General features: G+C 43.0%; 2 protein-coding genes across 2 annotated transcripts in view; one reads left to right on the top strand and one right to left on the bottom strand.

Annotated features, from left to right (window-relative positions):
- Positions 1–225: 225 nt before the first annotated feature.
- On the bottom strand, positions 226–6,270 carry LOC135504478 (paraplegin-like). Its single transcript, XM_064923112.1, is given in 18 exon segments — positions 226–988; positions 1,146–1,223; positions 1,362–1,423; positions 1,426–1,524; positions 1,601–1,757; positions 1,917–2,032; positions 2,150–2,260; positions 2,666–2,768; positions 2,863–2,987; positions 3,209–3,382; positions 3,495–3,657; positions 3,756–3,881; positions 3,970–4,072; positions 4,247–4,386; positions 4,796–5,037; positions 5,115–5,207; positions 5,293–5,395; positions 5,538–6,270. Coding segments are annotated over 18 exon segments (2,436 nt in total). The 5' UTR covers positions 5,754–6,270; the 3' UTR covers positions 226–763.
- A 2,213-nt stretch (positions 6,271–8,483) lies between these two features.
- LOC135504466 (ankyrin repeat domain-containing protein 11-like) overlaps positions 8,484–18,007 on the top strand; it is a 138,713-nt gene continuing 129,189 nt past the window's right edge. The window contains 1 exon segment of the mRNA XM_064923089.1: positions 8,484–8,913. The gene's annotated coding sequence lies outside the window, so the exon portion shown is untranslated.

The following is an 18,007-nucleotide window of genomic DNA, read 5'->3' as shown; positions in this document are numbered from 1 at the left end:
CAACATATACTCAAAGCAATACTCAAACTCCTGTGAGAAGCAATGGTTTGGGTGCGACATTTTTGTTTTCTTGATTGACAATTTAGATTTTACTGACATCTTTACATAAAAAATATTTCAAAGCAGTTCTCATATTACTATTCCTTTACAATACTCAAAACAATAAAGGACAATTTCATATTGAAGTTTGGTAAACAGAACCCAAGACGGTGCTGGCAACTCAAGGACAGTTCAAACAAAGCTTTATTTAAACGCCCCTGAGCATCACAGGGATTTTGGAGCGCAGTTTTACAACTCAAGGTAGGATTCTGCCCATAATACAATGAACTGCATATCCACTGCAGCAATGAACAACCTTTATTGGTACACCATTTATGCCATGCTAAGGCTGACCCAGACCAAGTTAAATTAAACTATGGTTGAAATACTCTTCAAACCTAAAAGAAAAAAGGCCCATCAAATGTTCCCTCTAAGGAACTGAAAGAAGGTCTACAAGTTCACTGTTCCTCATTAATAACAGTCCTAATACTAAACAGATACACCTCGTCTAGTTACACCTCACTCTGTAGTGAATGGACATTGGTCAACAAACTGAACTGATATCCACCAGGAAAAGCAGGCGAGGTGGCACTTAACTGTTTATGGTGATTTGTATACTGGAAACTTGCAGCCCCACAGAGAGGCGCTCTGGTCCTCCTACATTATATTGCTGGATGGAGGAGTGTGTACAGATTCCTGCAGAGGAGTTTTGAGACTGACCGGGTCATACAGGCCTCAGGTTCAGATGTTCATCATTATCCTCATCATCGTCCTTCCTACGAGGAGGTGGGCGTGGCTCATCATCCTCCCCTGTGTCCTGCTTGTCCTTCTCCGCTTCGATCCAGCTCTGAGGGGCGATCATCTTCTTGGGCCCGTGGGGAGGGGGTCCCAGCAGAGCCTCGATGTCCTCATAGTTCACCACTTCCCGCTCCAGGAGAGCATTGGCCAACTGAAAATACACACAGAGAAAGACAGTTAACTTTGCATTCAAAATTGGCTATGTTTGACAATGGAACAAATGCATGATGAGTGTTTAAAGATGGTAGCTATGTAGACACCACATCACACAAAAAATCTGACTAACAAATGTGGAATGAAGATCTCACCATTATCAGCTTGTCTCTGTTATCCAGAAGCAGTTTCTCGGTCTGTCTGTAGGCGCGTGCTATCAACAGCTTCGCTTCCTGCAAGAACCAAAATAAAAAAGGCATACTTCACAAGGTCGTCTCCAATGAACAGAAATACAGGTAAACTTACAACAGGGAAATCTACTACTAGTACCGTTTCGTCTCTAAAATGTATTTGGGCAGGTGCAGACTTACGTGGTCCATCTGCTGCTGGAGGCCCTGGCTGAAGGGCCTGCGTCCGACAGCCCCTGCTCCACCGTCTCGGGGAAGGACACCTGACCCACACTGGAGGACATGCCATACTGCTTCACCATGGAGTAGGCCACACGAGTCACCTTCCGCAGGTCATCCTGGGCACCTAGCGCACAGACCAACACGTCTCACACACTGAATGCTATTAAGTGTATGTTGTGATGAATGGTCAGACGCCCTACCTGTGGTGACCTTGTTGAAGGTGATGGCCTCAGAGGCTCTTCCTCCTAGAGCCATACACATCCTCTCAAACAGCTGTTCTTTGGAGAACAGGTACTGGTCTCTGGGCAGGATCTGGGCAAAGCCGAGGGCAGCATTGGTCCTGGGGGCAATGGACACCTGGCAAACAAGACAACCAGTGAATATATCACCTTTGTCCAATATATGGCTATCTACTATGTTTTTGGTCCTGTTCATTTCTCCATAGTAATCAACTATATCGCATTGAGCAAAAACACTGACATTAGTGGATAGACAGCTATGGAAGTGGTGTGTCACCTTCATGAGTGCCTCTGTGTGCTCTAACAGCCATCCAACCAGGGCATGGCCAGACTCATGGAACGCTACAATCCTCTGCTCCTCTTTGGACAGGATCTTACTTTTCTTCACACTTCCTGGACACACAAATGGAGAAAGTCAATAAGGGACCCGAAATCAATCTCTACCACAACAACGTTGGCGGGTGAGTTCCATGGTGGCAGACATTCATAGACATAATCATGACCTCGTACCGGCTAGGACTCTCTCCACAGCGTACTCAAAGTTGAAGGTGTCGATGGACTTGTAGCCTTCCCTGGCAGCGTGCAGGGCTGCTTCGTTACAGATATTAGCAATGTCTGCCCCTGAGAGAGTAATGCACACTCCCGTTAGTAAATCAGTGTATTCTGAAAACTGTGAGCCTATGTTCAATGCCCTTAGCCGTGGTATATTGGCCATATATCACAAACCCCAGAGCTGCCTCACTGCTATTATAAACTGTTTACCAACATAATTAGAGCAGTAAAAATAAATGTTTTGTCATACCTGTGGTATACAGTCTGATATACCACAGCGGTCAGCAAATCAACATTCAGGGATAGAACCACCCAGTTTATAATAGTCTATTTGTGTGTGTATTATTTCACCAGGTAGGCCAGTTGAGAACAAGTTCTCATTGACAACTGCAACTTGGCCAAGACAAAGCAAAGCAGTGCGACAAAAAACAACAACAACAACCACTGAGTAACTTCAGCTATGTGTGTACATACCACTGAACCCTGGGGTGAGCTCTGCCAGACGCAGGGAATAGCTGCTGGCTGGGTGGGTGAGCTTGAGTATCTTCAGGTGCTGCTCGTAGATCTCCTTCCTCTCCTGAAATGCACAAAGAGTAGGAAACAGCTCATGCACACTTAATACGTTGGAGATCTTCTGGACATAGATACTTTCAGAGGACAGGGCACTGTACCTGCAGAGTGGGGAGGTCAATAAATATGTGCCTGTCCAGTCTCCCTGGTCTCATGAGAGCATTGTCCAAAATGTCCGCCCGGTTTGTGGAGGCCAGGACAATCACATGGTCAGTAGTGCCCATTCCTATTGGAGAATGGTAATAAACAGTATATAAATGCAAGCAATGTTGATGAATAGCCAAAAAAGACATGATATATGTATATTACACTCTCCCCCCCCCCCCAAAAAAAATACCTAAACCTTCACATGTCAGTTATGATAAAGAGATTGATAACTGTGACGAAGTAGCGGGAAACTATGTGTAACCCTAATCTCGGTTAACTCAAAACAAACCCCCTCCTCACCGTCCATCTCCACCAGCAGCTGATTGAGGGTCTGCTCTTCCTCGGTGTTCGAGAAGCCAGACATGTTATTGGAGCGCTTCTTTCCCACAGCATCAATCTCATCTATGTAGACGATGCAGGGGGCTCGGGCACGCGCCTCTTTGAACAGACTCCTCACCCTGGCAGCACCAAGACCTGCACTTACAGACAAAAGATACTTTATTGCTTTGACTTGTTGTCCACCTTCCAGTTTTCTTTGGACAACTTAACAGATAGGACTTCTGATTGGAAACAGTGCAAATCTTACCCCCAATGACTTCCACAAACTCAGAGCCTGCCATCGCCAGAAAGGGCACCTGTGCCTCTGTGGCCACAGCCTTGGCCAGCAGAGTCTTTCCACAGCCTGGGGGCCCCAGCAGCAGGGAGCCCTTAGGGACTTTGGCCCCCAGGTTGAGGTACCTGTCTGGGCACTGCCAAGAGAGATCAGGGGTCAGTAACACACTGATGTACCTGTTGACATTGCTAATAATCATCACACATATCACCTCTTTACAATTTGCCCTCTTACCTTCAAATAGTCAACAAACTCCTTCACCTCCATCTTTGCCTCGTGCATGCCGGCCACATCTTTGAAACTCACACCCTTCCCAGACTTGCCATCCACGATAGTGAACTTGGCCATTTTCAGCTGGTTCTGCCGAGCACATCACATATGAGCATGAGAAACGCAACAAAATGGCTAAGACCACTAGCAAAGGAACAGTTCAACAGCCCCTACTTACAAATGCACTGAAGCCGCCCTCTTTTCCACCCATGCCAGCCAGGCGGAAAATATACCACAGGATTGCCACCCCAATGGCAGCCATTCCAAGGGCATAAAGTGCACTGTGACAGAAACAGAGACAAAAGCAGTATTGTACCAATGCCATGGAAACACACATTACATGTGATTGAGGTATAAACATATTACATGTTACCTAACCATGGCATGCATGTGATATTCAGTTTTGCATGATCACATCACAGATGCAAGTGTTGGTTGAGAGTCAGGGAACTCACTTTCCAAAGAAGCCAGTGCGCTTGTAGGAGACTGGTATCCTGTCCTTGGCGTCAATGTTCAGCTCCTCTTCTGCAGCTCGAAGCTTCTCCTCAAATTTGTCAATGTTGGCCACCTGCATACGGTACATCAGAGCCAGCCTCTGCACACAGACGGAGGGAGGAAGCGTGTGAAGGGGGGCATATTTCACTGAACATCATCTAGATACCTGTGTTATAAATAGGTGACATGGTCATCACAACATTAAAGTGGCGATGGAATGTATCAACACACTAAAAACTGAGGGGTATACTACAAAGTAGGATCAATGAGTTTGCCAGCTAACATTGATAAGCAACCAGAAATAACTATTGATTTTCTGGTTCATTAAATAGCTAAATTTAGATATGCGTTTTCATTTGTTTAATCAATTAGACCATGCCCATTTCAAGCTCATCTTTCAAAAAAATAATCTGAATACTTAGGCAAGTTAACTGGCTAACCCCTTGATTCTGCTTTGTAGTATACTGTACATCAGTGTCCAGATTCTAGAATGAGGAAATGGAACGTACAGGCCTTCCGAAGATGACTGCTCCTGGGTGGAGGTAGATTTCCACGATGTCGCTCTCAGGCACCACCTGCACACGAGACACCTCACCCTTGGCCAGCATCTCATTGACAAAGTCATTCCAGGAGATGTTTCCCCCGCTGGTATTGATGGAGTTGAGGAGGCTCATGATGAGGGCGATGATGAAGAGAGTGCGCAAACGTTCCTTATACATCTGATCCTCTTGCTCCCGCCGCTTCTTCTCCTCTGAAAGACAATGGGGAATTAAGATGGGCAGCTAACATCTCCTGTGTTTCTTACTGACCTTGAGGTTTCTTACTGACCTTCATCTTCCTCTGGATTTTTTCCCTTAGGTCCATCACTCTTCTTTTTATCTTGTTGGTTAGACTGAGATGTACTGAAATTATTTGTGGAATCTGGAATGATAGATTACGAGCCAGTGCCATCAGACTGGGAATTATTAGACCATCTTCGAAATTAGTGGGTGGGGTGGCTGCTTACCTAAAACATTCCACAGGCCAACAGGGTTTTTGAACAAGTTGTTCTTGATCAGAAGTTTACGCATTGCTGTCAATCTGGGACTCATGGGTCTGTGCAGCAGTTGCTGGAGAAAGAAGTGGTAACATAATATTAAACTAGGACCTTTTCCTGTTGCTCAGTTACAGTAGCTACAGGAGTGGCATGACCATTGTGATATGAATGACAGTCAGCTATTGTCATGGTGGAAACAAAGACAGGCAACTAACCTGAATGAGTCCAGGGTTGAGGCCATTATGTGGTTGAGTCACAAATGGACGAATTGAGCCTGATAATCTTTTACAGTTCATACATGTCGATTGCTGCAGTTTGGCGCCATCGTTGTTTTGACGCTTGTTGACAAATTGACAATTGGTGCGTCGCGACACGGTCCATATTATGGTCTTGTAATTTCTACAAGAACTGGCACGTCGCAGAGCTGCCATTACACTGAAAGCTAGGCTACCTAAAGTTCGCACAGGTTAGATACAACCACAGTTCAGCTGGCTAGCTAATAAAACTGACATGGTCGCCATTAACTGTGCATTCACGACCTGGCTAGCAAACGTCAATAATGACAATGGGCTTTCGATCTTGAGATTGCAGTAGTGGTCAGCGCGGCATTTTATTATCAAAAAACATCTAACTAAATAGTTAGCTAACTGTTGTTATTCAACATGGCAAGTATAATAAAGATGGTTTTCTACATTAAAGACATATCACTCCGCACACTGATCCGTCCTCAGTATATGTACAACTGTCTCTGTATCTTAAACGACAAGATTTCGTTCACAAATCCTTTGATATGCTCTGAAATGTAGATGTACCCATCATTCTGTTTTGGTAACGAATTTGTATCATTACAGCAAGGTCCGTGAATTAAATGGGTCAAATTCCTTGTTCAGCTGACCACGAGAATAAATAAGCACATACATATCCTGACGCAATTAAAAAGTATTTGCTGAACCCCGCACTTTAACCCCAAGAGCAACAGTTCGTCAGACCAAACAGCATTTATATATCTGGTTTTATTATATATTCACGCCGAATAAGGCATAACTTTGAATTTGCGGAAAATATATCATTTATTGTCATTAAATATATATATATAGAAAAGTTATTAATGAACCCTTGTCTGATTACGTCACGACGTTGCTTCATGAACATTCTACCTGCGCAGGATTTTCACTTCCAGCAAACACGTTCATTGAAATAAAAATGGCACATAGAATAGATGCTAACTGTCCGGAAATACAAAAATAATCTTATTATTGACATTGTGCGCTGATAAATCATTGTATTTTACTGTATCTGCCTCTCGTGTGTTAAATAAAGTCTTCTCTGCTGTAGTTACAAAAGTAGCCACCAGAGGATTCATTTTATTTGTACTTTTAGCAGTAAAATCATGGTGAAACAGCTTCGAAAGTTTTGTTGTTCATAAAGGTTTGTGCATGACATTGTGATTGTAAAAACTGCCCTGCCTAAGAAATACCAGATACAATCTGATAGCCTGGTAGACTAAGGTAATACCAAAAATGATATACTCGGTGGTAGCCTAATACAAGGCTGAAGTGGAGCGGTTTTGAGAGCTTCCTCTGTGTCCACAGCACTAAGGATCTTTCATGGTCTGAACACACCAACACAGTCATGAAGAGGTCACACAACAAAGCCTGAAAAGACTCTGCATGGGCCCTCAGATCCTCAAAAAGTTCAACAGCTGCACCATTGAGAGCATCTTGACTGGCTGCATCACTGCATGGTATGGCAACTGCTTGGCATCCGACCTTAAGGTGTTACAGAGGATAGTGCGTGAGGCCCAGTACATCACTGGAGTCGAGCTCCCTGTCACCCAGGACCTCTATACTATACAGTGTCAGAGGAAGGCCCTAACAAATTTCAAAGACTCCAGCCACCCAAGTCATAGACTGTTCTCTCTGCTACCACATGGCAAGCAGCACCAATTAGTTAAATAGTTAACCAATGAACTACCCAGATCTACATTTACCCTTTTTGCACAAACGTTTTTTGACTCATCACATACACTGCTGCTATTGTTTATTATCTGTCACTTTATTTCTAGTTATACGTACATAATAATACAATTAATAATAATGTGCAGGGGTACAAGTTAATTGAGATAGTAATGTAAAACACATATCTATTTACTATTCTTTTTCTATTTTCTTTCTCTTTGCATTGTTGGGAAGGGCCCGTAAGTAAAGCCTTTCACGTTTAGTCCACACCTGTTGTTTACAAAGCATGTCACAAAAACAAAACAAAAATAACTCCTAAAAGCATGCAGCACAACGTGTATGTCCATTTAATATTGTAGAGGACCTATAAAAACGTAATTATTCTCTGAAAGTCTAAATAAAGGCTCACCCCATCACCGTGACGAACATTAAAATAAGCCAATGAGAAAACAGATTTAAGATATTTATTTTCTCTTAACCAATGATAGCTCTTCTTACATCTCCGTGCATGTCATGTTGCCGCCCAGCAGAGGCCGCTATTCAATATGTGCAATCGATATGTATTACCAAACAACCCAAACCTGTCTGACTTTCAAAATGTGCAGAAATCATCAACAACAACAACAATGTTATGGCATTGAGACATTGAAATCATGTATTGATGATTGCACTGATAAAAAGTGTTTTGGAAGTGAATAGGATATTCAGACCTGTCCTACCTGTGATCTGGACATTTTTTAAATGTATTTTTACCTTTATTGACATGTGGGTCATGCTAGGCTGCTAGTTATCTGTAAATGTGCTATGGTTCAACTGACATCATGAGTACGATCAGATTTAAGTATGCAATAATATGTTTGTTCACGTGAATAATAACACGATAAGAGATGTCTTACTCCATCACGCTGGGCGAGATCAATCAAGTGCATCCAGCCTTCGTACTCCATTTCCTTTGCTTTTCTCCCAACTGTATAATGGAGATGGGTCCCCAAACATGGAAACTGAAGTACTCGGTCAACCATGTTCGCGCCTTCAGATTATTGTGTCAATGTAGATTTGGTACATTGATTTGATCCATAATGGCGCCAGTTTCATCGGTGCACAAATAGTACCCGCCCACATTCAAGAGCCAATCACAATCAGTGTTTCATTTGGCATCTTTCTCTTTCCTTCAGCCCCATATCGAAGCCAAAGCCCGTTTGGAAACAGTTTGCAAGGGGTAGTTTAAAGAATATTAAGCCGAAACAAAATATCGTTTTTAGCTACTTTAAGTTGACCTCTCAAGGCTCCAGTTTTGATTCTTGGGCATACAAATCTTCATTTCAGACCATGGTCACAAAATAAAAATTGTACAAGGACGTTTTCGAGAAGATTTTAAGCTGTATGTGTCGATTGTTGGTGTTCAGGAATTAGCAAGCTAGTTAGCACTAGCCTAGAAATATTAGCTAGCTAACTAGCCTAGCTTGCTAACGTTAGCTTCAAGTAGTCTGATTTACAACTGAGATGTTTGCAGTATTTATTGGATGTCTACGGACGGCAGATTGCTGAACCAGAGGGCCTCAAATGGGAAAAACAAGCATCGGACAGGAATATCGGGGATAAGCTTCTCGACGTAACTCAGATTCCGTTGAAGGTAAGACGCAATAACATTAGTTGGCTAGCTAGCTGTGTTTGTTAGTGAACTAGATATACTAGCTAGTTATACCGTTAGCCGTAGCTGTCTAGCTAACTAGATAACATGGCTTCATGCTCGAGTCGAAGAAATGTGTTATGAAGCTAGCTGACCCCCACCCCTCCCCCAGTCCAGCATTCTAACTGCGTAACAGTACGCGTTTAACTAGCAAGATGACAAGTAAGGGCTTAATCTAGGCGAAGCCCGTGGTATACTAGCCTGCCAGTAGTTTGTTGACCTACAGATCCTCTTGATGTTATAGCTAGATATTTCGTTGCATAGGTAGTTGGGATATACTCTCAAATGTATTTGAAAATCTTCGGTGCCATCCATGTAATAGCCTACACTTCTCTTCAGGCGATTGATCTATTTTGTTGTTTATAAAAAATAATAACACCATGTGTTCAAGGGACGTTGTATCACTGCCAGTGACGTTATTTCAAACAACTCATCTGCTGATTTATTTTTGAAAAAATACACCGAGATATGATGAAATAATTAGTTATGTTGATGTGTAATGCAGTGGTGAGATCAGCTAGGACTTAATAATAATAATACATTAACGTTAGTGTTCTCCAAAGTTGCTGGACTTCTCCTCGATTTGTTATTTTCCTAGTCGACTCATGGTCCATGGATCCAGGATTTGTAATTTGATTAGAATGTTTTACTGTAATGTATTAACATAGTTACTGGGAAATGTGTCATTTACACTTTCCTAACAAGAATATCATTATGGTTGTCATCAAAGTAATGCAGATGTGCAGTGTTTTCGAATTAATTCCTATAGTAGACCCAATACCTTTGCTTGACAGGCTCTACCATTTGAGTGGCTGTGGAATGGTATGCAAATTAAGTCAACAAGAAGTCACAACAGTAAGGCTTTGGCTTCTGGTTGTGGGAGAGCATGAAAAGAAGGGCAATATTCCCAACAGACGACTACTGTACTTGGAGTAGACTGTGGTTGATAACGTTTTGGTGCAGTATCAGTTCTGTTGAAAACACTGCAGTGGAGCTGCTGGCTGTATTTTCTTACAGAGATACTCTGAGCTCTTCAGCTTGTTGGGCGTTCACGTTGAAATTCATTGCAGACGCAGCAATGCATGTAATCCCCCACCACCTTAGTCAAGACGCTGGAAGCACCAATTTCATGTCTCTTAGTTTCTGTAGTTATTTTGCAACTTCTTCTCTCTTCATTTTTGATGTAAATACAACTTGGCTCTGTTGGATATATTAAATCAATAAGTAGCTCTAGTACCCTGGTACAACACACATTACGCAATGTTTACTCCCAATGTTAGTTTCAGCTTTAGGGTGAGGTTTTGGAGAACTTTATAGCCAAGATGGAGATTTTCACCACAGTGTCCTGTTGTAGTGTGTAAGTCTGAGACAGGAAATTGTGTCCTGCCTGGGTCAGTGAGGTCAGGAGCTGTGTTGGGAGCTGGGATTTCCTGTTCAAGGGAGCCAATCTGTGCCATCCGGTGTGCCTTGTCTTCAGCTGCCTAAGTGAGCCTCTTTTACTCAGGTCCAGAGACTGTGGTTCCTGTAGTGTTCTGGCCCAAGTCTCCTGAGTTTTAGCCTATTTGTGGTCATGGCAGTGCCACTATTTGACATGGTCCCTCTGTGCCCTCTCCTGCCTACACAGTGTGTAATGTGACACCTTCAGCACTGTCAGGCAGGCTCATAACAGGGCAGAAATATAAATCCCTGTGGGGAACGTTGAGTGTCCCTTCACAATACCTCTCTGGCAGTCTGGATTGGTCGGCCTTGCTCAGTTTGACATGTTATGTCTTGTGTAGAGGAGAGTGGCAGAGCTTCCGCAAGTCTGTACATCCTCCATCTTGCAGCCCTCTACTGTGTTTACGCTGCTCTGTGCGACTATCTAAACCTGCAGTGCAGGAAAGACACAGCATAACATCAGTACTGAGACTGTCTGTCATTCGTCCCACCACATCCTCTTTCTACGCTTTTGCCCTGAGGTCAGTGTGCAGTAGCTGCATTGCCCCCACACTTGATATGTCACGCAAGGCTTACACTGCTCACCTAAAGATTAACAATGTTTATACCCAGGCAACCGTTTCCATTGGATTGAGTCATAGCTCTGACAAGGTGTTGGATCTTGAATCATAATGTTTTTTTAAATTTTTGTTTACTCTGGTTCCAGGCGACATGTTTGAATGTGGGAAGGAACGTTTTGTGTTATGAGCTGATGAGAATCCCAGTCGTCCCAGTAGTTGGCCCCACCAGTACTGTGGACAGCATTAGGGTATAGCCAGTGTTCCACATTGGCCAGCAATATTCCAGAAGCTTCTGCGTCCATAGAATGTGGCTAGCTTTTGCATTTTGTTGATGCAACATTCTGGGCCCACTGTAATCACAGTGCCTGACATAAGCAGCAGTATGGTGCGTGTTGTTGAGGTAACCTACTTTTTTTCTAGTTGAACTGGGGAAAGAAAAATCCATCGTGTGTAGGCACAGGGAGAATACAGTCCTCACACGGTCTGGTTCCTTCCTACCAAACTCTCCCCCAGTGCTGAGTGTTGGTCTTTCAGTAAACAAGGATGTCTACTCCTGCTTCTCTTGTGTTCACTTTTTTTCTTTGCAATGTAAATCTTTTCCAGCCTTCGCCCAACTAGCGCAATCTCTCTGGACTGTCAAATGCCATTTAACCCCCTTTTGAAATTGCTTCCCCTCCACACACACGCACGCGCGCAAAAGATAACAACATGGCTGTGTCCCATTCTCCCTGCTCTGCTCCACGGACAGGGAAGCCTCATTTGGAGTTTGGATAGTCCTGTGTCTGATGCATCCTCTCCTAGTCACAGATTTTACTCATCTTCCACTGCAGCACTTTTGATAATATTTCTTCCCTGACTCTTATAGATCAAAGGGAACGGGTCTCGCATCCTCTTGTTTGCTACATTTTTAAAACAACTGAACAGTTTTGTTTTTGATCTTTTGATAAGGGCACACTTGAAGTGGAACATGTTGTTATTGAGAGTAGAGGTTGGCCGATTAATCGGAATGGCCGATTTAATTAGGGCGATTTAAAGTTTTCATAACAATCGGAAATCTGTATTTTTGGGTGCCGATTTCCGATTTTAAATTTTTTTTAATTGATTTTTTATACCTTTATTTATTTAACTCGGCAAGTCAGTTCAGAACACATTCTTATTTTCAATGACGGCCTAGGAATGGTGGATTAACTGCCATGTCCAGGGGCAGAACGACATATTTTCACCTTGTCAGCTCAGGGGATCCAATCTTGCAATCGTACAGTTAACTAGACCAACGTTTTAACCATTGCAATCCACGAGGAGCCTGCCTGTTACACGAATGCAGTAGAAGCCAAGGTAAATTGCTAGCTAGCATTAAAAATGAAACTCAATCATAATCACTAGTTATAACTACTAATCCAGTTTAGCAGGCAATATTAACCAGGTGAAATTGTGTCATTTCTCTTGCGTTCATTGCACGCAGAGTCACGGGAATATGCAAAAGTTTTGGCTGCCTGGCTCATTGCGAACTAATTTGCCCGAATTTTACGTAATTATGACAAAACATTGAAGGTTGTGCAATGTAACAAAATTATTTAGACTTATGGATGCCACTCGTTAAATAAAATACCGAACGGTTACGTATTTCACTGAAATAATAAACGTTTTGTTTTCGAAATGATAGTTTCTGGATTCGACCATATTAATGACCAAAGGCTCGTATTTCTGTCTGTTATTATGTTATTATTAAGTCTGATTTGATAGAGCAGTCTGACTGAGCAGCAACCGGCCTGTAATCATTCTTTCAAACAGCACTATCGTGCGTTTTGCCAGCAGCTCTTCGCAAGCACAGAGCTGTTTGACTTTAAGCCTAATGGCTGGTGTAACCAATGTGAAATGGCTAGCTAGTTAGCTGGGTGTGCGCTAATACCGTTTCAAACGTCACTCGCTTTTAGATTTGGAGTAGTTATTCCCCTTGCGCTGCAAGGCTTATGTGGAGCGATGGGTAACGCTGCTTCGAGTGTGGCTGTTGTCAATGTGTTCGAGCCCAGGTAGGGGAGAGGAGGGGGATGGAAGCTATACTGTTACACTGGCAATACTATAGTGCCTATAAGAATTTCCAATAGTCAAAGGTATATGAAATAAAAATGGTATAGAGAGAAATAGTCCTATAAATACTATATTAACTACAACCTAAAACCTCTTACCTTGGAATATTGAAGTCTCATGTTAAAAGGAACCACCAACTTTCATGTTCTCATGTTCTGAGCAAGGAACTTAAACGTTAGCTTTTTTTACACGGCACACATTTTTACATGGCACATATTGCACATATTACTTTCATCTCCAACACTTTGTTTTTGCATTATTTAAACCAAATTGAACATGTTTCATTATTTATTTGAGGCTAAATTGATTTTATTGATGTATTATAGTAAGTTAAAATAAGTGTTCATTCAGTATTGTTGTAATTGTTACAAATGAAAAAGAAAATCGGCCGATTTTAATCGCTATCAGCTTTTTTGGTCCTCCAATAATCAGTATCGGCGTTGAAAAATCATAATCGGTCAACCTCCAATTGAGAGGCACGCAGTGTTATTGTTTCCAAACATTGTCATGAAGCAAACAATTCAAAGATAGGCTTTTGCTTCCTTGTTTACAGATGGATACTGTTGTACTTTTGTGTATTTCCTCCCAAAAGGTCCAGCATTTTATGTTCAAGAAGTTGTTTGCGTGTGAGAGAGCTGTTACTGTGTCGAGTGTGGGGGAGGCTTCAGCTTTGCTAACGTGGGCAGATGTGAGCTGGGAAAGATCACGGGGGGGGGGGGTGTAAAGCTGAAGACAACAGTTGGTGTTTTGATCGGATGTGCTGAGGACTGCGTGATGTATTATCCATACGTGGCACTGAGAATGTCCTTTGGTAGTTGGCCTGGCCGGCCAGTTCTTCAGACACTGCCTGTGAGCCCCTGAAAGAGGAGAGCACTGACGTGTCCTCTGCTGCTCTGTCCTGTCTGGGTGGAGGGAGACCAAGCTCGGCTCACATGGAAACGCTTGCCTTGCCTCAATCACTCCTCCTCACTCCTAAATGTTTCATACTCTCTTTTTTTCCCCTCTCCCTCTCAGCTGCTCAAGTTCTAAGTGAGCAGGGTTTTATCCAGCGTTTGAAATGCCTCTCGATCACAAAAAAACATGCTTGGGAGGAGGACTGCCATTTTAGAAATGGGTTTAAGCTACTGGCTAGAGTTGTGCCAGAGAATTAGAGCAGTAGCCAGTTGAGTTTCCTGTGGGTTGTGGGCTCATATCTCCCCTGTCCTTGTGGTGATGGGGTGAGTGGGGGAGTGTGGCCTGGCTGAATCTCAATCACTGGGGCCTTCAGCTCTGCTGTCCTTTTGATGGGGCAGCTGCAGCCATTCAATCGGTCCATTTACATTGAAATGCAGCGACAGGAAGGGGGAGGGTGACGTGGGGCAGTGCGTGACAGAAAAGCATACCTAACCAAAGACCAAAGAGGTCTATGACACTTTGTTTTCACCAGCCGTGGTGCCATATACATCACACAAAGGCCGTAAGCACCCTCCTTTGACCACCAAGGACATTTTCATCACTCCGCCATAACAAACAAAAAAATATACAACCAAGCTTTGATTTGGGGAGTTTGTTTGTTGGTCAATCTCTTTATAACAATTAGCAGCTGAAGTTCTTGTTTGCTTTTGTGCTTTGCACATTGCCAATGTATTTTAACCACACATTTGTTATGATTCTTTCATCACATTGTTTCCACCATATCTTCTGGCTTATTTCCACTAGCCTATATTCTGGTTGTTATTATGCATTGCATTCAGTCCTTCCCGTTCTAATGGGTGTCACACTGTGATCTTGGATGTTAAACCTAAGCCTGCACACAGGAACTTTCTGTTACTCGTTTTAGGGTTTGATAGACAACTGTGTTTCAGACAAACGAGGCCAGTGTGTCATATGACTTGGTTGATATAGCTAGCTTTTCAGGATTGTTTTTGAGTGCCTTTTGTGAAGTGTAACAGTGATTTTTAGAGGCTCTGTCTGGTGGGGGGTTTGCCTGTGACTTGTGTTGGGTTGGTGTTTTTCTACATGTGCGGAGCTGTTTGTTTGGAGAGGTTTATGTTTGTCCTACTTGCCCTGTGAGTACCTTCACCTGACTGTTGAGATTGCCTTGCATATTTCCTACTAAGGTTAAAGCATGCTTCAGTTTGTTTTGCACCCAAATACTGTTTCCTCTTGCAGCCAAGCCAACTGCCCTTCAAACCTGTTAGTGGTGTTTGAGTCTATAGATAGTCAACACCTGCTGACTGAGGTGCTGGTTGATACACCTGTTTTTCCTAAAGTTTCTCATACAGTGCCTTCGGAAAGTACTCAGACCCCTTGACCTTTTCCACATTTTCTTACATTACAGCCTTATTCTAAAATGTATTTAAAAAAAATGTTCCCTCATCAATCTACACCAACAATACCCCATAATGACAAAGCAAAACAGGTTTGTGGAAACTTTTGCATATATATTCAAATTAAAACCATATCACACTTGCCTTGACGACAGCTTTCCGACCCTTTACTCAGTACTTTGTTGAAGTACCCGTGGCAGTGATTACAGCCTTAAGTCTTTTTAGGTGTGACACTACAAGCTTGGCCCACCTGTATTTGGTGAGTTTCTCCCATTTCTTCTCTGCAGGTCCTCTCAAGCCCTGTCATGTTGGATGGGGAGCGTCACTGCAAAGCTATTAAAAGGTCACTTCAGAGATGTCCGTGCTTTGGCACGGACATTCAGTGACGTGTCCCGAAGCCACTCCTGCATTGTCATGTGAGTGCTTAGGGTCGTGGTCCTGGAAGTTGAACATTCGCCCCAGTCTGATGTCCTGAGCGCTCTGGAGGAGGTTTTCATCAAGGATCGCTGTACTTTGCTCCGTTCATCGTTGTCCAGCCTGACTCGTCTCCCAGTCCCTGCCACTGAAAAACGTCCCCTCAGCCTGAAGCTGCCACCACCATGCTTCACTGTAATCAAAAAATCAAATCAAATTTATTTGTCACATACACATGGTTAGCAGATGTTAATGCGAGTGTAGCGAAATGCCTGTGCTTCTAGTTCCGACAATGCAGTAATAACCAACGAGTAATCTAACCTAACAATTCCAAAACTACTACCTTATACACACAAGTGTAAAGGGATAATGAATATGTACATAAAGATACAGTGCCTTGCGAAAGTATTCGGCCCCCTTGAACTTTGCGACCTTTTGCCACATTTCAGGCTTCAAACATAAAGATATAAAACTGTATTTTTTTTGTGAAGAATCAACAACAAGTGGGACACAATCATGAAGTGGAACGACATTTATTGGATATTTCAAACTTTTTTAACAAATCAAAAACTGAAAAATTGGCCGTGCAAAATTATTCAGCCCCCTTAAGTTAATACATTGTAGCGCCACCTTTTGCTGCGATTACAGCTGTAAGTCGCTTGGGGTATGTCTCTATCAGTTTTGCACATCGAGAGACTGACATTTTTTCCCATTCCTCCTTGTAAAACAGCTCGAGCTCAGTGAGGTTGGATGGAGAGCATTTGTGAACAGCAGTTTTCAGTTCTTTCCACAGATTCTCGATTGGATTCAGGTCTGGACTTTGACTTGGCCATTCTAACACCTGGATATGTTTATTTTTGAACCATTCCATTGTAGATTTTGCTTTATGTTTTGGATCATTGTCTTGTTGGAAGACAAATCTCCGTCCCAGTCTCAGGTCTTTTGCAGACTCCATCAGGTTTTCTTCCAGAATGGTCCTGTATTTGGCTCCATCCATCTTCCCATCAATTTTAACCATCTTCCCTGTCCTTGCTGAAGAAAAGCAGGCCCAAACCATGATGCTGCCACCACCATGTTTGACAGTGGGTATGGTGTGTTCAGGTTGATGAGCTGTGTTGCTTTTACGCCAAACATAACGTTTTGCATTGTTGCCAAAAAGTTCAATTTTGGTTTCATCTGACCAGAGCACCTTCTTCCACATGTTTGGTGTGTCTCCCAAATGCCGAGCTGTAGTCGATGGACAGCATTCTCACATAGGTATTACTCTTATCCAGAGGGTTAGGGCAGTGTGGTTGAGATTGCATCGTCTGTGGACCTATTTGGGTGGTAAGCAAATTGGAGTGGGTCTAGGGTGTCAGGTAGGGTGGAGGTGATATGGTCCTTGACTAGTCTCTCAAAGCACTTCATGATGACGAAAGTGAGTGCTACGGGGCGGTAGTCCTTTAGCTCAGTTACCTTAGCTTTCTTGGGAACAGGAACAATGGTGGCCCTCTTGAAGCATGTGGGAGCATGTGGGAACAGGGATGATATTGGCCAGATGATGAGCATGCCTGGTTTCCTCCACATTTGATGCTTGGCATTTTGGTTAAAGAGGACAATGTTGGTTTCATCAGACCAGAGAACCTTGTTTCTCATGGTCTGAGAATCCTTTAGGTCCCTCTTGGCAAACTCCTAGTGGGCTGTCGTGCCTATTTACTGAGGAGTGGCTTCCGTTTGGCCACTCTACCATAAAGGCCTGATTGGTGGAGTGCTGCAGAGATGGTTGTCCTTCAGCAGGCTTCTCCCATCGCCATAGAGTGACCATTGGATTCTTTGCCACCTCCCTGACCAAGACCCTTCTCCTCCGATTGGTCAGTTTGGCCAGCCGGTCAGCTCTTGGAGGCATCTTGGTGGTTCCAAACTTAAACTTAAGAATGTTAGTCATGCGTGTGTTTGGACACTAATGCTCCTACTGCCAAATGTAAGCCTACTTTCATTATTTGTCCTACATGTGTCAGACTTCACTCGGTAGTGTTGCTTTTTTATAGAAACACACCAGCCTTATTTTGCTGGAGTATGTAGGACAGAACAATTTATTACTTGCTAATTATGTATGCAAGGGATTGTTTCCAATGCTATTTTTCACGTACAATTATGGCACAGGTGTTATTTTCCATTTAGAATGCCTAACATGCTGTACTCTGCCATAGGTTTGAAATTCCATGCTAATTTCTTGGAATGATGTCTTGT

Source organism: Oncorhynchus masou, chromosome 2 (assembly GCF_036934945.1).
Source record: "Oncorhynchus masou masou isolate Uvic2021 chromosome 2, UVic_Omas_1.1, whole genome shotgun sequence".
NCBI lineage: Eukaryota > Metazoa > Chordata > Actinopteri > Salmoniformes > Salmonidae > Oncorhynchus > Oncorhynchus masou.
The sequence above is the reverse complement of the archived record's forward strand: the minus strand, read 5'-3'. Positions and strand labels throughout refer to the sequence as shown.